Raw genomic sequence first — 20,515 nt, 5'->3', positions numbered from 1 at the left:
TCAGAGGCCCAAAGCTTCAGCATGTTTCCTGGCCTTCAGTCGTAAATCTGCAATGCTGGAATTTTTACTGTTGCTCTTAGCGGCAGCAGCCACAACCGCAGCAGCGGATGCAGATTCGGCCAGAGATGCAATAGGAAGTCCAAAAGGTGGAGGCGGAAACATAAGATAGGGAGCATGAGCAGCCAAGTGAGGGTGTAAATGGGGATGTGCATGGGCCACTCCTTCAAGCTGCAACTGAGCTTGTACCTAGAAACAAAGGGAAAAGGTTAACAAAGTCTGTGTGTAACGGAACATATCTTCAACATCATGTACAAGTGATCAAGATTTATGTTACTTAATAAGAGAAATCAGAAAGAAAAAAAACAGGTAAGAAAATGATAGGATCATGCTGTTTATCAATGTTATGCAAGGTGTAATGAGACGTCAACAGTAATCCTGTCTCCAGCACTGACAATCAGCAGATGCTCAGAGGAAGTTTATAAAAAATAGGGTATGATCTGGTCCAATGATCTTGCCTTATTTCTCCTACACTTTCTCTGCTGAGCACCTAAGCTTGACTCCCAAGTCAAGTCTTCTGCACCCTGGACTGAACAGGGCATGACAGTGTTCCCAACTTCTGGAAGAGGGGGAGTATCAGTTGTCTCAAAACAGTGACATCTAGTAGCCAGATTTAGGGACCCAAAATTGTAGCATTCTAGAATCCTGATGTATGGTCCTTCAATGAGGGGTCCTTTTTTTTCGAAGCTGTGGTAAAAAGTGGTCTGCGATAGTGTGGGTGCTTCTTATAGGCGTGCGCTGTTCCATTTTTTACTGCAGCTGGGAAAAGGACAAGTTTTAAATGGACCTGCAATAATATTAAAACTAGCATGCCCTTACTGCCACCCTTTGACCTAGCACCAATGTGCACCAATGTGGGCGTGCTGCCAGTTACCGCCAGGAACACCTCCATGGTAGAAAATAGAAAATTATTTTCTACCAGGGGATTTGATGTGCACCAAAATTGGAATTACCACCAGGCGCACACGCTACCCCTGAATTATTGCTGTAATGTCTGGGCTAAGTAAGCTGAGTTGGGATATAAAATTTGTAAGTACTTGCAAATGAAGGCTTATGTACCGTAGCCCAATAGAGGTTACTTCCAACATGACAGAGTGGGAAACCCAACAACCCAGGAAGAGTTCCATTAAAAAAAAAAAAGGAAACAAGAAAGAAAGAAATAGGGCCTATGAGAGCTGTCCATTATGGAACATTTGGTTTTTGCCTTTAGGGGTTCTTTTACTAAGCTGCATAAGCGTCTACGTACACCCAAAGTGCACCAGAATGGAGTTACCGCATGGCTCCCACATGGCTCTTGTGGTAATTTCATCTTTGTCGCAAGGCCTATATGAGTGGTCAAAAAATAATTTTTATTTTCTGCCGCGTGTATCGGCCATGCACCGAGTGGCATTTGACGCAAGTAGGTCATTAATGCCCAGTTACCGTGTGAGACTTTACTGCTAGGTCAATGGCTGGCGGTAAGGTCTCAGACCCAAAATGGACGTGCAGCAATTTCATTTTGCCGTATGTCCATTTTTGGCCAAAATTTTAAACAGGCCTTTTTTTACATGTTTGCTGAAAAATGATTCTGCACGTGCCCAAAATCTGCAGGTACACTACCACAGGCCATTTTTCAATGCACCTTAATAAAAGGACCCCTTAGTTTTTATGTCACAAAACATTTTGAATTATCTCCTACCTCCTTTCATATTCTGGCCATTATTTTAGATCTATATCCCTGAATAAATACCAGCATTTATACTGTAAATACCAATTCAGAAAGCCACCATATAGTTTTGGGAAAGGCTTAAGCTAGACTAAACCCTACACGTGCATTTCCTCATGTTATAATGGGATTACATGGGACATGGGGACAAATGTTCATGCTGTGTTTTACACCTGTTGAAAGGAATGCGTATGTTTTTTTTTAAAGTAAGAGCTCATTTGTCCAGGGGTTTACATGAAAGATTAAGGAATCATTCTCCTTAATTCAATGTAGTTTCAAACCAAACTGAAATGCAGCCTCACTATTACTTGACACAACTTCCATGTGGAAATTGCTGATTTCACGCTGTTAATTTTTTTTTAATGTAATTTGTAAAATGTCTGCTCCCCACTGCATTTGCAGGCAAAGACATGTGTACATCTGTAGGTATTCTAGAAAAGACTCTGCTTCAGTAGATCCTTTTCTAAAATACTACTGTAGTTGAGCATATCCTGACCTGGATGTCTCAATTCCAATCTCTATCTACTATATATAATGAGATTCCATGCCCACATAACCCCAAAATTCTTGCTAAGCAAGATGTAGAAGAATAGTTTCCTTAAATACTGAGCCCATCCCTCTTCTCCACTGTACCATCTGCATCATTTCCCCAATACTGAACCATCACCTCATGACCTTGAAATCCTAATAGTCGAAAGGTCATTTGCAACCAATTAGGCATCAGTCTCTACAGAGTAGTGCTTGACCAATGCTTATCGATGTAAAAAACTTATTGTAAACCAAAAAAAGGGTAAAATGAACCAAAACGTTATCCGGAAATCAGAAAAATAAAGTCTAAAAGGACACAAAAATGAATTGAACATTTTTTTGCACATTAACAGTGGAAAGGTTGTTTTCAGACTGAGGTTGGTAAAGTGTTTTTACTTGCATAAATCACTTTTAAAACTGAAATTTTAATTAGCTTGATTGTCAAGGGCATTGGATATTCTGCAGTTTATATAAGATCTGATATTTTGGGGCCCTTTTACAAAGCTGCAATAAGGCTACCACGGCAATGATACACAGTAAATCAGCCCTACAGCCAGGCTACTGCAGTAGTTCCAGTGTGGGCCGTGTGCCATTTCTGGCACTCGGGAATTTTTTTATTTGTGCCATGGGCTTACCCAGCAGTAATCAGGCAGCGCCGTGTGCTGCCCAGTTATTGCCAGGTTAGCATGGGAGCCCTTACTGTCTCCTAAATAGGAGGCAGTAAGGGGTCCCCTAGGAAATGCGTAACTTACCACATGGCCATTTTCTTTTCCCACTGTGGGTAAACGGGGGCCTAAGCGTGTGGCAAACCCGCATGCCAATTCCACTACGAGGATCCTTTTACCACAGCTTGGTAAACGGACACCTTGGTGACATTTCATTCATTTTTCTCAGAACTTTGTTTAATCAATTATTACAATCAATAAGGGGGTCTTCTTACTAGCCACAGCAAAAAGTTGTGGTAGTGTGGCACGTGTTTTTGGCGCAATGCTGGACCAGCTTTACCGCCTCTGGGGAAAAGGGCTTTTTTTTCAATGGGCCAGGAAAAGGGCCTGAGGTAAAAACTGAAACCAACATGTGCCTATTTACAGCCTGAGCCCTTAACGCCACCCATTAATCTTGCAGTAAGGGATCATGTGCTATACGTGCGGTGACAGATTGGTGCACGCCAACTGCTGATTAATGTCATAAATGCCGTGCACAGTAGGAAATTAAAAAAATTATTTGCCCCGGTGGTATGGGTGTATGCCAAATCTGAAATTACCACTGGGGGGAGGGGTGCGCTAGCCTGCTGGTAGTCTCTTTTTGGAACACGCTGCACGCATATAGAGCCTACTGCACCTTTGTAAAAGGGCCCCTAAAATCATTAAGACATGGATTTTGATCATGTCAAAAGATTGTGCTATTTGTTCCAGTCACAATCCATCAATTATTAAAAAAAAAAAATTAAAGGGCCTATTTACCAATCTGCTTTAGGAGATCTTTTGCTAAAGGTTAATGCAAGTTATCTGTCACATGATCTATTTTATTCTTATGGGCCCTGCTGAAGATATCTCTAGTAAAAGACCCCCTTAGTTTTTTTTTAAAGTAGGAATAACCACACGCTAAGGGGCCCTTTTACTAGCTGCAGTAAAAAGTGACCATCTGCATCATTGCATGAGTGTTTCCCGCACACTAAAGCCACTTCTTGCATTAATGGCCACACGCTAATTTTAACTACACCGATAAACAAGGGAGAGATCCCTAAAAAATAGTCCAGATAAACACAAATATAAATAGTAAGGATACTCATTTGAGGTCTGGCTAAAAGATACTATAGAGTATTGTGAGAATACAAGGAGGAAAAAGCCTCAAGAAGCTCCCGGCTATATTAGGCAACAGAACAGGACTGCTTCATCATCGGCATAAAAAAACCTCCTGCTGTACTTCAACAACTCCTAACAACGTAGCTACAGAATTTTTTCTTTCTTCTTGATACTATTGTTTCCTTCTCTGTGAAGAAACGGACAGAGTTGCCTTGCTATTCTTTGACCGACAGACCCTGAAGCAGTCGGACGAAACGCTGGCCATCGTAGATTTGGATGGTCTGGATTTTTGGAAAGGAAGAACCACACAAGCTAAGTACAAGCTAAGCATAATTCCTTGTATTTGGCCAATATTGCAGTAGTATAGCAATAAGCAATAGTATCAAGAAGAAAGAAAAATTTCTGTGGCTATGTTATTAAGGAGTTGTTGAAATACAGCAGGTTTTTTATGCCGATGATGAAGCAGTCCTGTTCAGGGGCGTAGCCGTACTTTGGCAGGAGGGGGGGTCCAGAGCACGAAGTGAGGGAGCACATTTTAGCCCCCCCCCCCCGCCATTGCTGACCCCCCCGCTGCCACCACCACCAACAACAACAACTTTGACCCCCCCCCTGCTGACGACCCTCTCGACCCCCCCTTCCATTGTCAACCCTCCCCAGCTGCCACTGTCGCCTACCTTTGCTGGCAGGGGACCCCAAACCTCGCCAGCCAAGGTCCTCTTCTTCCTTCATTCTGTTTCTGAGTCTGACATCCTGCACGTTGTATGTGCAGGACGTCAGACTCACAGAAACAGAATGAAGCCTTTCAGATCAGCCAGTGGCCGCGTTGCTGGCTGTGTAAAGTAACACAAAATGCACTTACTGCGTGAATTAGCATGCACTAATCATTAAAATGATGCAAAACCAGTTACCATACTTGGGCGCTCAATTTATAGACTAAGGTCAGTTGTCACCAATTGGCAGTTGTGTGTAATTAATCTTTGTCTATATGCTCGAAGCTGTCCGTGCAATTTCTGTCACATGCAACTTTTAGGGGGGCGTAGCCATGGGAGGGGCATGGCTATGAATTACATGTGCAGCTTCTAGAATATTAGAAGTTGTGTGACTGCCAACTGCTAGGTGAAAGCACTAATACAAGCCTTTGATATGGCGCAAGTGCTTACGCCTAAAATGAGGTGCAAACCTGTGAACTTACGCTAATATTCTATAATGGCAATTCTGTATGGAACTGCTGTTATAGAATTTGTGCTCAGTGTGCATCATCCAGGTATCTAAACTTGAGTGTCATTTGTGGAATTTACCCCTTAAGAGCTAGATGCTAGAAATGACAGTGAAAAAACACCTAAGTGCTATTCTAGAAGCCGCACTTAAAGTACAGCATGGTTTATAGAATAACACTTAGGTGCAGGGGTCGCAAATTCCAGCACCTAAATTTACACACGTTGCCACCTTATTCTATAATTCCACATGTAACTAGAATCCACGCCTATGCTCTTTTTTGGGCCACACGCAAAATTTAGGTGTGGATCCTGCACCTAAATTTATATGTGTATATGCCAATTAAATCTTATGAGTGCCAATAATTACTTGTTAAAACAACAATTATCGGCATTAATTAGCTTGATATTCAATTACATTATGTGCACAATTTGGGTACATGCCCAAACTTACACACATAATTTTTAGCGCCTTTCATAGAATCAGGGGGTAAGTGCCTAATGTACTTTAGTAAAAAGTCTCCAAAGAAACTTCTTCATGGAAAGGGATATATTTTAATAGTAGCCATAAAAGTCTAGGCTTTTAGAATAGATTTGAATAATATCAGAGAAGGATCATGTCACACAAACTCAGAAAATCTTTTCCAAGCATAAGGCACAGTAAGGCAGAAAGCAAGGAATCTGCAGCTCAGGGCCAGTGTTAAATATGCTGGGGCCATTGTAGAAATGTGGTAGGAGGCCGCAAAGTTAACCCTAGTAGGCTGTATGTTGCACACTTGTAGGTTGGTTTGGAGCCCCTTGTACCATGGAGGTCCAGGGTGACTGCCTTGTTAGCACCCCTCTAACTCCAACCCTGCCATAGCTGGCAGTGAAAGAGATGGGTATAAATAAGAGTGACTTTCCTAATGAGTGAATTTCATAAGGAAGAAAGTAGGGAGAGATAAGAAAGCAAAGATAATGAAGAACTGCAGAATGAAAGGACTTGTAGCTAAGTAAAAGTAGCTTGGGCAGTATGTAAAAATGACTTGGGAAAAAATGTGATTAAAAGAAAGGATTAATGGGTTTTAATGACACAGTAAATTTTCGATAGATTATAGTGGAGAAAGATGTTTCAGTGAGAGAACTGTTGAGAAGCTGGTTGCAGTGGTTTAAGTGGGAGATGGTGGAGTGAATTAAGGATCTACTACTGTTCAGAAAGGAAATAATATATTTTGGTGGTTATAGAAAAAGAAACAACACATTTTAGGAGTGTTTGGATGAGAAATTTTGTCTTACCAAGTTGAGTTTGAGGTGGTGATGGGACATCTCAGACAAATATGCTGAAATTTGGAAGTGGATATCTGATAACATTTCTGGTGTAGAGAGGTAAATCTAGGAGACAGTGCCAGGAAAAAAAGATGGTACTGAAAACCATGGGAGGAGATCAGAGCACCAAGAGAACAAGTATAAGGGAGTCACAAAGTGCCTCTTAGAACTATAAATTTGGTTTAAGGAACCTTCGTCCTTAGGTGCAGGACCATACCCAAACATTGAGTGGACATGTTTTTTGCAAATAGACCTGCTGTGACTATGAGCTCTGCCCATGCCACACTGCCTGGGCAGAACTGGATACACCCCAGGGAATTATACAATTTATGCATGTACATAATTGTATAAAATCATATGTTGAGTGCAGCAGCTTGAGCTCTGGAAGTTCCATGGTGCAGGATAGAAAGCAAGCAGAATGTGCATCTGGGAAGCAAGAACAGACAAAAGTGACTGGATCTTAGACTGAACCAATCAGCTTGCTGCATGTTTCTACCTGTATTAAGACCAGTAGGAGAAAAGATTGGGAAAAACCAAAAAGCGCATGAACAGTTGATGATGAGCATGGCTGCCTAAGAAGGCCCACAGAGTACTCTGAGAAAGGGTAAAAAAAAAGCTGGACAACACTGAGGCATGTGCTACAAGTCCATCTTCTCCCCTTCAGAACTGAGCAGCTCCCTAGGCTCTCCCTAGCTTGATTATATCAGTAGTGACATGGAATACGGAGGCTGATGGCTTACATTAGTGAGTGAGGGGGAAGTGTGAATTTTTGGAGGGCTGAAAGGCTAAGAGGAAGAAGGGGACCAGAAAGGGAGGAGAGGTAGGAGAGGACAGTCAGTATAGGGAGAATGACAAGAAGGGCAGATGGGAAGAAGAGATCTAGGACTCTGTTTACTAAGGTGTGTTAGCGTTTTTAGCATGCACTAAAATTTAACGTGCGCTAATGCTAGAGTCACTCATATATTCCTATGGGTATCTCTAGCATTAGCATGAGCACTGCTTAATAAACAGGGCCTCTAGTGGGAGAATAGGAGTATTGGGTTTGAAGAGGAGAGGAAGGTGTGAAAGGGGTGCCTGATGGAAAAGTGGGGGCATGATGGAAGGAGGGCATAGGGAGCCTGGAGAGAAAGAGGTGCCTGATGGTGGTGGGGAATTATTTCTAATAGTACAGGGGGAGAATGGCGCCCAGATGAGCAAGAGGAATGCCTAAGGGGAAGCTAGGAAGGTGAAGTAGGGGGAGGGAGGCTTGATATAAGACAGTATGGTGGAGGAAGAAAAGGGAAAGCTGCATCCTCACACTTCTTGTACCGATTATAACTCCAGCAACACTAATGCACATTGGGTGTCCCTCATTCCTGCAGCAAACACACACACGCATACACAGATCTCTCTCTCTCTCTCTCTCTCTCTCTCTCTACTGCAGTATGCAGTATCAAAGACCCACTGCATCCATCATTTTTGCAACAGTACACACTCTGTGCACTTAGAGTTCCCAACTGGATCACCCAACAGGATTGATCTAATCTTGCATTTACCCCTTTGCACGTAGGGTATTGTAGCCTTGCTTTTCTTATGGGATATAATGGGGACATCAGAGTTAAAAGTCACTGCATGCAATGGGTTAAATCTAGAGCTAGATCCACCCTTTCAGGTAAAGATAGTAAACTGACAACCCTTTCTGCACTTCTCGCCCATAAAGCAACCAATACATAGGTTATGTGCTGGTCATCCTGAGACCAGCATACATATATACATACCCACAGATTCTACATAGATCACCAGAAGTTAAGCACCCAAATTTGGGCACACAGGGAAGATGTGCATGCAGATTAATGAGTGAGGGGTCCTTTTACCAAGCTGAGGTAAAAGGGGGGCCTGCACTGGTGTCAGTGCATTTTTCTGATACTCGCTGAGGCCCCCTTTTACCGCAGCGGGTAAAAGGTAGTCTTTCCCCCCCAAAAGAAATGGCCATGTGGCAAGTGAACCACTTGCTGTGTGGCCATTTTGGGGGGGAGCACTTGCCGCCACTCTAACACAGTGATAACTGATTACTGCCAGGGAAACAACGGCACTATAAAAATTAAAATATTTTGTAGCGCCGGAAGTGGCACGCACTGGGGGTGGGAACTAATGTTGGACTTCTGCTGTAGCTCGGCAGTAGTTCTAGATTAGCGATCTTACTGCCTCTTCTTAAAAGACTCCCTTAATAAGGTGTCAACAATCAATTATTGACATTAATTGGCAATAATTTGAATTTGCGTGCAGATCTGTGTGCTATTCTATAACACTGCCTGTCTAAATTATCTCGTGTGCAACCAAAAAGAGGGCATGACCATGGGAGGGGCATGGGTGAGCCGGGACGTTCCAAAATTTAGACACAGTGGGGCCAATATTCAGACAGGGAGAGTTAGCAGGGCTGCCCCCCATGGTCAGCGCTGAGCCTGGATATTCAATGCTGGGCCATTTCTGGTGACCAGTATTGAATATACGGTTTAAATTTGGTTGGTTTCAACTCAACCAGCCAAGCCAATATTCGACACTGGCCAGTTAAGTTGGAACTGGAGAAAGATATTCCACCTATTGGCATGATCAAAGATGGCCGCCAAACTTAGCCGGCTTTGCACTGAAAATCAGCGGATACCTGGTTATATTGTGTGATATAATTGGCTATCTGTTAAGTGCTAACCGGCAATATTCAGCAGGGGATAGCAGCTATCTCCTGCTGAATATTGCTGGATAGCTGGCTAAGTGTCATTTAGCTTGCCAAATGGTGCTGAATATCAGGGGGAGTGTTATAGAATACCAGGCTTACATGCTCAACTTGCATGCCAGGATTTAACCAGGTTTCAGTAGGCATAAGTCCTCACACCCGAAGCTGGGAATGGGAATCCACGCTAAGTGCTAATCTGTAAAGGGCGCTCAGCCCAGGGCGCCCTTTATGCAATAGTGCTTAGTGCACATTTTACTAGCGCTCAATTTGAACACTATTTACGGAATCTGCCCATACTGCATACACGCACATATACCTCGTCCTGCAACTACAAATACACAAACATCCACACACACACAATATTCTTGTTTGCATGTTTAGTTGTAAAGGAAACATCTAGCAGTGTACTATGTATAAGAGCATAAGGTGTGTTATGCAGGGTCAGACCAATGGCCCATAGGGGTAAAAAGTAAAAGGGGTTGTGATTGATTTGCCGCCTTTCTACGATTCAACCATAATGTTTTACATTTTATTATATTCAGGTACTTTCTCTGTCCTAGTAGGTTCACACTAGGGACAGAGTTTTTATACCTGGAACAATGAGGTTTTAAGTTACTTGGCCTGGGTCACAAGGAGCAGCAGTAGGAATCGAACCTAGTTCCTCAGATTCTCAGCCCACTGCATTAACCATTCTTGCATTCTGTGTGTCTGTGCGTATGTGGTGGTGGGGGTGGGAGTACTTTCCACCCCTCATAAACATGGGAGCAGCTTTCTAAACTCACTGCACTCTCAGAAAGAATGCTAATCCTAACATCTGCACCACCCCATAGGTAGCCTCTATCCCAATCCAAATTCTCCCTCAACAGCAAACCCAACATCACCCAACCTCATGATATCATTTGACCCCTCAAACCACCAGACCCCCCCCTAACATTAAGGTACCTCTTTCCCAGAGACCTTCATGTGTGGACATAAGCCCAACATGTGGCAGCTTCCTCCATACTACCTCTTGGGCCTAAGACCTCACAAAATTGGCCTGAGGTCACAAAGCCTCCTATCCCCATCCACTTCACCCCAGTCCCCAGAATTACCAGGAGTTCTTGGTGTATAGTAGGGCAGAATAACTTGTGGTCACCAGGATCCACTAGGGGTCAGACTTCCATAAATGGGCAAACTGCATCTTCTGGCACAGACTCCATACTGTTTTTGTTGCTTTCCTTCAAACTGTTTCAAGCCTTTTTATAGTCTTGATATAGTCTTGATATAGTCTTTAATACTGAACTCGGAGCTCCAAGTGGGACCTCACCAATGACTTGTACAAGGACATTATCATCTCTATATTTTACTGGTTGTACTTCTCTACATGCAGTCTAGTATTTTTTTCTGACTCTGTCTAACACCCCATCACATTGTTTTGACTTCATGAGATCCTCAGAACTATCACTCCAAGGTCTCTCTCTTGGTTTGTGAACTGTGCATCAGTCCTCTCCCCTCTTATTGCATACAGTTCCTTTGTATTTCTACATCAAAAAATGCATCACTCGCACTTCTTCACCTTAAAGTACAACTGCTAAGCATTAGCCCACACTTCCAATTTTTGTATATCATTTCTCATGTTGCCCACTCCCTCTGAGTTGTCCATCGTATTGCAAACTTTCATGCCATCTGCAAAAAATCAAACTTTTCCTTTTAAACCTTTGGCAATATTGCTAAAAAAAAAACATTGAAAAGAATCAGTCCCTGGACTGATCCCTGAGGCGCTCTGCTACTCACCTTTCTTTCTTCCAAATGAATTCTATTTATCAGCAAGCTCTGTCATCTGCCAGTCAATTGATTTCTAACCTGGTTTACCACCCTAGGATCCATCCAGAGGCTGCTCATTTTATTTATGAGCCTCCTATGAGGAAATGCATCAAAAGCTTTGCTGAAATTTATGTAGACTACATCCAGTGCATGTCCTTGATCTACTTGTCTGGTCACTCAGTCAAATAAATTCATCATACTTGTTGGCACCATGTTCCTTTGTTAAAACCATGTTGCTTTAGATCTTGCAACTCCTTGGATTCCAGAAAGTTCACTACTCTTTCTTTCAGCACTGTCTCCATTATTTTTCCAACCATCGAAATAAGACTTAAAGGCTTGTAGTTTTACACCTCTTCTCTGTTACCACTTTTGTGAAGATGAATCACATCTGCCTATGCAGCCTCTCCAAACTCCAAGGATCTATTAAATAAATCTTTAAGATGACACATCAGAACCTCTCTGATCTCTCTCAATATCCTGGGAAGTATTTCATCACATTTCATGGCTTTATCTACTTTCATTTTTTCAAGTTGTTCATAAACACTTTCTCCAGTAAATGGTATCTACTCTAATCCCATATATACCTTTGTCAACAATTGTGATCCTTAATTTCTTCCATGAATACAGAAGATTTGTTTAATATGCCTGCTTTTTCTTGTCATTCACCACAGCCTTAAAATTCATTTCTAAACTTCCTTCCCAACAAACTGAAAAATGTTTTGTCATCTCCTTTACTTTTTTTTTTTTGTTATTATCATTTAACATTACAATATCTAGGCAAACTACAGTACCAGCATACAAGAAAATCAGAAACAAAGTGTCACAAGAAAACCATAACTTCACAAGTATACAAAGCAATTTTGGCCACATACTAAGGAATAAGATCCAAGATAATAAAGAAATATACTATTAAGAGAACAACAACAACAAAAAGAATAAATATGAGATCTGCCCCTTCCTCTCTCTACTTCAGTCAATTGGGTACTACATGCATTTTGTCCAAGTGACAGATTCTCCTATGCTCTATCATCAATCGATAATAAGCTGAACACTCATCGATTGTGACAGATACTCCTATGCTCCATCATCAATCGATAATAAGCTGAGCACTCATCGATTGACCCCTGAGGAAGGCTCTTGTAGCCGAAATACGGACCATGTAGGTGCTTGGAGCATCTTACCCTGTTGTATTGGACTGATCTCTTGGACTTGGTTCTTTTCCACCTTATTTTTGTTGTGTTTCGTTTTTGTGGAGAGCGTGAACCCCATTTGTTTCTTGTGATCCTATAACAGTGAACATGTAGAACTACACTACAACATTAACATCTTCTCTTGAACTCAGAAAGCCTTCAAGCAGCTTAGGTTCAAAACATTGAAATTGCTTACCCTCAAATACAACAAAGCAAATACAAGGAAATCATAACATAAAATTACCCCCAAAGCCTGAACCATAGGTCTAATGGCCAGGAAGGCTTTGCAACTTGCCCGTGCTCCTTTTGCCAAATCAGGCATTTTTTAAACCCATAAACAGTGACTCCAAGTGTTAAAAAGAAAGTTTTAAAACAGTATTATGATCATGCTCAAGAGTAAATGTCAACACCAAAGTAGTCTTTTGAGTAATAACCTCCAGGGAAGATTTCAAAAAGGAAGTTAAATTCATATCCCCTTCACCTGTAGGCTGAGAAACCAGACCGCCCGGGCTCCTAATGCCCAGAATATGCTGAGCCCTGGTGATAGGATGCAAAGTATCTGTAAGCATTTTCGGTATCTCCACAATATACTTCTTAAACATCTCAATCGCAGGCAAAAGTGGAGACCTGGGAAAGTTCAATAATCTCAAATGAAATATTCTAAACTGGTTCTCCAAATATTCCAAATGTCATTGAGTAAAGTTTTTCTCCTTAATTGAGACTACCTCCAAACTTTCCACAGGATGCACTTTACATTTCAGGGAATCCAATTTCTGGGCTAATTGGCCAATTGCTCATGTCTGAACCGTATGAGAAATTATAACTATGTCCTTACAATTCTGCCTAGTGATATCCAACAAAGAAAAATGCATGCTGCTTATGGCACCCCACAGTGACTTAAGGGTTACTACAGCAGGTTTAACCAGAATCTGACTTCCATTGGAAGGAGCCTTGCTTACAACTTGAGTTCCCTCTCCAAGGATTCTGTTCTCAATAAGTTGAGTCTCCTTTGAAGTAAGAGCCGGTGCCGCACTTGCAGCAGGTTGCCCCCCTTGAGTGACAAGTTCTTCCCCCATCTGATGTGTCTCGGCAATTCGCATGCCTGTTGTATAGCTACTTCCTGGTTATGGAGGTGTTGTATATTCGACAGGGCTCGGGGAGACCCCACTCACACTGTCACCCGAAGTTTCTGTGTCAGGCAGGGGCAAAGATGCAGCAAGCGCAGAGCCAGCTGATACTCGGAAACACTCCAATGTTGCCTGTCTCATTGGGAGTATTGAGGAGGAAGGGACTGGGAGAAGCCCTCAAACCTTTGCCTTCCTCTTCCCCTTTAACACTCACCTGAAGAAACCCATGGGACACGGAGAGACAGAGCGCCTGCAAGTACATCTCTTCTTTACACTGGCATCTTGGATCTCAAAGTCATCGTCTTCATTTTGAGTTTTGCATATCAGCATTCCACTTTGGCTCTTATATCAAACTACATTGTGTAATCATTACTACTTCCCAGGTGGGCATTTACCTGGAAATTAGATACACTTTTTCCATTTGTGAATACTAAATCACCCCTCCGCTCATGGATGCCATCAACATTTGTCTGAGGCAGAACATCTTGAAAACCATTCACGATCTTTCTAAATATTTTTAAGATTCTGCAGATGGGACATTCTAATCCACATCTTGTAGGTTGAAATTTTCTAGAAACAGCACCTCTCCATTTATTCCCAACTTTTAGATCCCCAGGACCAGATCTCTGTCCAGGTGGCCTGTAGATGAGACCTGTGTGAATGGAAGTTCAATTTTTTTTCCAAGGTGATACATATTGCTTTCCTCCTTTCCCCAAGTCCCCTGCATTACAGCTGCTTTTACATACAGGGTTCTCCTACACCTTTTCAGCTGTCTCTATCCTTCCTACAGAGATTATAGTCAGGTATGTCTGTATCACATTCATGTGACTCATTGAATCATGCCTCTGTAATAGCAACAATATCTAACATTAGGGTATGCAGATCCATAACTTTGGTACTTTGTGTGTGCTCATTGCTTTCCAATTATATTCTTTGATGTTCTACTTCATTGCTGATAATTGAGTTGCTAATATATTTGCTATTTCTCTACTGCTGTCATGCTTTTGCTGGGGGTGACATCGGGAACTCACCTGCTTCCATATGCCACCCCCACCCTTTAGTTTAAATGGCTAGCAATGTGGTGGGTAATTCTATAATGGGGCACCAATAATTCACTTTTTTGGAGATTATTCTATTAAGAAAAGTAGGCGCCTACTTGTCTTTGTAGAATACTAGTGTAATAGTTCAAACGCGCCCATATTTTAGGCATGATCACTTATATCAGCCATAGAGCTTAGATTGTTAAAGAATGTGTATAGATTATAAAATGTTATATTCAGCATGTGGGAAGCAGGCCAGCTAAGTGCCTGATGGGCACTGAGCCTGAATATTCAATGCCAGGGCCATTTCCAGTGACCAGTATTGAATATATGGGATGTTTTGGCCTGCTTAAGAACTTAATTGACCAAGTTAATATTCAGCGCTGGCAAATTAAGTCTATAGCAAACAAAGATAGGACTGCTATTTAAGCAGTTTGATTTGGCTGCTAAGCTTAACCAGCAAAGTGATGAATATTTGCGGCTAGCTAGTTATATTGCTCAACATAGCCAGTTAGCCACTATGGAGGAGATTCTATATATGGCGCCTAACAAATCAGCACTGAAATCAGTGCCAACTAATAAGTGTATTAGGTGCCGATTATAGAATATGCTTAGTTGATATTTAAGCATCATTATCTACATACATCCATTTACACCAATGAAAATCTGGTGTAAATCTCAGCATGTAAATTTAGGTGCACTGGGCCGTATTCTATAACTAGGCACCTAAATTTTAGAATGTCCATGAAATGTCCATTTCCCCACCCACAGCCACGTACATTTTTGCCTTTGCGCATTAAAAGTTTGGCACACATCGTTACAGAATACGCTTAGCAAGTTGTATGCCTAAATTCTAATCAGTGCCAATTGGTGCTCATTATTGCTTGTTAAGTGCTGTTATCAGCGCTCATTAGCTTGTTAAACTAAATAAGTTACGCACAGTGTTAAAGAATCTGCATCACTTTTGGCACCTAAATCTAAGCGCACTGTATAGAATCTGGGAGTATGGGGGAAATTCTATATATGGCGCCTAAAAAATTGGTGTTGAAATCAGTGCCGACTAAGCGTATTCTTTAATCGGTGTCTATATTTAGGCGCCAATTATAGAATATGCTTAGTTGATATTTCAGCACCTAAATCTACGTGCATCCACTTACTCCAATGAAAACATGGTATAAATCCCAGCACGTAGTTTTAGACTCACTGGTCCATATTTTATAACTAGGCACATAAATTTCAGAACACCCGTGAAATGCCCATTTCCCTTTTCATAATCTGGCGCACATCATTACAGAATACGCTTAGCAAGTTGTGCAGCTAAATTCTAATCAGTGCCAATTAGTGCTCATTATTGCTTGTTAATGGCGCCAATCTTTAGGCGTGCTATATAGAATCCGGAGGTATGTGCCAAGCACGAATATTCAGAGATATCCTGGCTATCCTGCACTGAATATTAGCACTTAGCTGGCTATTTAACCATCCAGAAGCCATTTCTGGCTAGTTGAATAGCGCTGAGTATTGGCCGGCATGCTCTTAAGTATGTGCTGTGCCCATGATCCACCAAACTCCACCCATGTAAATGCCCAGTCGCAAAGTATGCAACATTGTATGTAGGTACGAATTTATAGAATAGTGCTTAGCAGATAGTGTGAGCAAATACAAAAAAAATACCATTTATGCTTGTATATGTTCACATATGTGCATAGATGATTAGAATACTGACATTTGTGTGTCTTCTTGATGACTTATTCTAGATGGTTTCTTACAGAACTGCCCCATGTTGGTTGAATGGCGGGGGGAAAAGGGGTTGGTGGTTGAGAGGCTAGGATAGGGGAGGGCAGACTTATACGGGGTCTGTGCCAGAGCCGGTGATGGGAGGCGGGACTGGTGGTTGGGAGGCGGGAAATACTGCTGGACAGACTTATACGGTCTGTGCCCTGAAAAAGACAGGTACAAATCAAGGTAAGGTATACACATATGAGTTTATCGTGGGCAGACTAGATGGACCGTGCAGGTCTTTTTCTGCCGTCATCTACTATGTTACTATGTTACTATGAATGTCTCTCTTAAGATCCCCTTTTCTGCAGCCCATCATTACAGTATAGCCTCCTATTTTTCCACGTAATGATATTCTCAGTATGATGTAGCCTTCATCTCCCTTCCCATAGGCAGGTGGTGGTAGTACTGAAAAAGCTGAGCCCTTACCAACAACCCCCTTAGGAGACTTTTAGAAACCTCTCTGTTCCACAAGGATGCTGTTTTTGGCCAAGTCATTTGTTCCCAGGAGGATTAGAACATCAATTTTAGAATCCTTACATTCTTCTCTGATTGCACTCAGTTATTTGGTTTGTATTACTGCTGCTGAGGATCCTAGAAGTCATTTTGCCCTGTTTTGACATCTTGAACTGCAGTGTATCCTAGCAGCAATTATTTTATGTTTTGAGGTGTTTTGACATTGCTTTGGGGATGTCTTTTGCATTGAGTATCTCACTACATCTCTGGCTCCGTATCAGTATTTATTTAATGAGTATGATAATATTCCAGTGCAGTAAAGTATTTTGTAGGGGCAACAATTGGGAGGGTGGGTGCCTCTGTCATAATCTACCTGAACCCACTGTAACTCATCTGTTCTTGGGTTGTTTTATTCTCTGTGGCAATGGGGAGAAAATGTCTGGATGCTATATAGTCCTGGAGGTTCATTTAATTACAGCCAGTTCCTGTTTGAGTTAAGTGAGCTCCTTTTTCATAGCAGAGAGCTGGAGACAGATGGGGCAAGCTCTAAGCCTTCAGATGTTGTGCCTTAGGACAAAGGACAAGAGTTATTGCACTAAATGGAAGTCATGATGATTGGTTGTGAGTGTAAAATAGGGAAATCCACACATATATACACAAATACCCTAAGTGCTATTCTATAAAGGTATGCATAAGTGTTATAGGGGTCTTTTTACAAAGCTGCAGTAAAAGTGGCATTTAGCATGCCCTTACATGGGTTTTTCCTGCTCACTGAGGCCATTTTTACCGCAGCCGGAAAATGGCTGATTTTCCATTTTCCCAATTAATAGCCATGCACTAATGTTACCATTAGCATGCAGCCATTAACAAAAATTAGCACATGAGCCCTTACTGTCACCTATTATGTAGGCAGTAAGGGCTCAAGCACTAAACCTGAGCTAATTAGTTTGGGCATAGTAAAGTGGCTGTGCTAATTGATTCGTGCTGTCATGCCCACTCTCTACTCCCTCGGAGAAAAATAAACCTTTTTTTAGCATGTGGTTTACATGCACACGTTGGGCTTTTAGCACATGATGCCTCACAGTGTCCTATGGTAAGCCCTTATAAGCTGTGGTAAGTGCATGCTAGTGTTTACTGCAACATAGTAAAAGGATCCCGATAGTGTATTAACTGCAAGGGGAAGCTACACATGGGAGGAACATGGGCAGTCCTCCCATTCAGGGCTGGCTCAAGGCAAGATACTGCCTGAGGTGGAGCTAAGATGCCGCCCCCCCCCCCCCCCAGGCTGAGATGCTGTCTCCCCGGGCCGAGGTGCCACTCCGTCCCCACTCCATGCCGAGATGTCTCCCCCTCCCAGGCCGAGATGCCACTCCATCCCCCAGCAGCAGGGCAGCATATGGGAATTGCTGTCGCTGCTGGATTTGCAACGTGATGAGTGAAACGCCTCGAAGAGTGGGGAGATGCCACTCCTGAGGAGTGCCGCCTGAGGCTCCTGCCTCAGGTGGCCTAATGGTTGGGCCACCCCTGCTCCTGATTAGCTTGCATAATGCTGTAGGTTATGTACACTCTTGCCACCTTTACAAGCTCTCATGTGCCATCTCTATGGCTAGTGTAACTGCGGGCACATAAACGTAAGATGTGCCAGTGTCAGGATATGCTAGTATTTTAAAGTAGAATCTGGGCACCCAAGTGCCCCTATAGAATAGATGCTTGCTTCCTGTGCTGCATTGGGACATCTTAATGGTGATGCCTAGTTATAGAATTGCCCCCTGATCCCCTTATTCTATAAACCTGTGCACACATTTTTGCACTAAGCAGTGAATTCTATATATGGCGGCGAAACAAATCAGCGCTGAAAAAAAACCATTATTCTATAAGCCGTGCTTAAAGTTAGGTGCAGTTTATAGAATAGTGCTTATGCCCAGGAATTGCACCTAAGTTTAGGCAAAGCAGTTTGCACCAACTATCCTTCTTATTCTATAACAACACACACAAATTCTAGGAACACCCCTACAATTTCCACACCCCTTATTTTTTCACTCACGCATAAAATTTAGGAATGGATACCTTGCCTAAATTTACGCATGTATATTCCAATTAAATCTAATTAGTGCTAATAATTGCTTGTTAAAGAAAACAATTATTGGTACTAATTAGCTTGAAATGCAATTAAATTGCATGTGCAAATTGGGCACACACTCAAATTTGTGTGCACAATTTTTGATGACTTTTGGAAAATGATGGGGTTAGTGCACAACTTGTGCACCCAGGTTGCATATTAGTGCAAGTTATGCATGTAATTTCATTGATAAATTAAGCACTTTAGGAGTGATTTATAGAATACTGCTTAAGCCGGGGGGGGGGGGGGGGGGGAGGATGGTGCTGATTTTTTAGGCACCCATTATTGAATCTATTCCATACTGCGTAATTATTTTACCTAATTATTTTACCCCCCCCCCCCTTTTACAAAGCCTCGCTAGCAACTGCCATGCAGCAATGCCAACACAGCCTATTCACTTTGAATGGGATTTGTCAGTATTACCGCATCGGCAGCTGCTAGTGCAGCTTTCTAAAAGGGGTGGGGGTTAGTGCGTAACTGCAAGATGGATGTAGATGTGGGAGGGGCATGGGTGGGTCAGGGGTATTAACACCAGCTTTTGACATGGTGTAAGTAGTTGCGCCTAAAGTTAAACGTATAAATGTGTATTGTGCTAGTATTCTATAACAGCAAGGGAGCATTTTGGGGCATGCCCAGAATTTGGACATTTTCCTTGGATAATGGAAAAAGATCAAAATGTCTAGGGCAAACGTTGGGACATTTTTATGTGGACCTCTTTCAATCACAACTAAGTCACAAAAAAAGTGCCTTAACTGACCAGCTGACCACTGGAGGGATTAAGGCATGACACCCCCCCTTAATCCCACTGCAGTCACTGACCCCCTCCCACCCCTCCAAATGCATGACAGTGACAATACATACCAGGCTATTTGACAGCTTCAGATATTATGGCCATTCCTATCAGAGCAGCAAGCTGGTTCCAGAGGTAGGCTAGTGATCAGTGCAGTGGACTGTAGAGAAAGAGGCCCAAGTCCATATCCCACTCGAACTAGTACACTTGTGGTGGAAATTGTGAGCCCTCAAAAAAAACCCAAAATACCTACTGTACCTATAGATAGGAGATCCCTGCAGACCTGACGGCTTTTGTAGTGGTGTACAGTTAGGTATAGAAGATTTTTAGGTGCTCTTGGAGGGCTCACAATACAAAATAAGGTTGTTAAGGTGGCATTTGTTTCTGAATCCCTTTATGTGAAGTCTACTACACTAACTACTAGGCTGCCCTTCTGCTCTGCTGGGATATCTGTATGACCAGTTTACTAGGAATGGTGCCACGCAGCCAGCCATCCATGTGGTTTCTTTTTGGATCCTCAGAAGCTTAGCAGAGATTGGGTAGCAGCACCGATGGTTGGAAGGTGGGACTAGTGGATGGGAGGCAGGGCTAATGCTGGGCAGACTTCTACAATCTGTGCCCTGAAAATGGCAGATACAAATCAAGGTCAGGTATACATATAAAGTAGAACATATGAATTTATCTTGTTGGGCAGACTAGATGGACCATACAGGTCTTTCTCTGCTGTCATCTACTATGTTACTATCAGGCTCATTTTCAAAAGAGATAGATGTCCAAAAAGTGACATAAGTCAGCATTTGGATGTTTATCTCTCAGAAACGTCCAAATCAGTATTATCAAAAACCTCTTTTTGGACGTCTTTCTCTGAAGTCTGTCAGAAGGACATCCAA

At 42.3% G+C, this 20,515-nt stretch overlaps 1 protein-coding gene across 2 annotated transcripts in view; it reads right to left on the bottom strand.

Moving 5' to 3' along the window:
* The window catches only part of LOC115468054 (short stature homeobox protein), a 42,661-nt gene continuing 22,146 nt past the window's right edge, over positions 1 to 20,515 (bottom strand). The window contains exons 6-7 of one of the 2 annotated variants that reach the window (XM_030199572.1): positions 13,840 to 13,855; positions 1 to 246 (exon numbers count right to left, since the gene is read on the bottom strand). In XM_030199572.1, coding sequence (XP_030055432.1) covers positions 1 to 246; positions 13,840 to 13,855 — 262 coding nt within the window. The remainder of the gene's footprint in view (positions 247 to 13,839; positions 13,856 to 20,515) is intronic. The other variant, XM_030199571.1, reaches the window with a different exon arrangement.

Source organism: Microcaecilia unicolor, chromosome 4, assembly GCF_901765095.1.
Source record: "Microcaecilia unicolor chromosome 4, aMicUni1.1, whole genome shotgun sequence".
In the NCBI taxonomy this organism is placed as follows: Eukaryota; Metazoa; Chordata; class Amphibia; order Gymnophiona; family Siphonopidae; genus Microcaecilia; species Microcaecilia unicolor.
The sequence above is the reverse complement of the archived record's forward strand: the minus strand, read 5'-3'. Positions and strand labels throughout refer to the sequence as shown.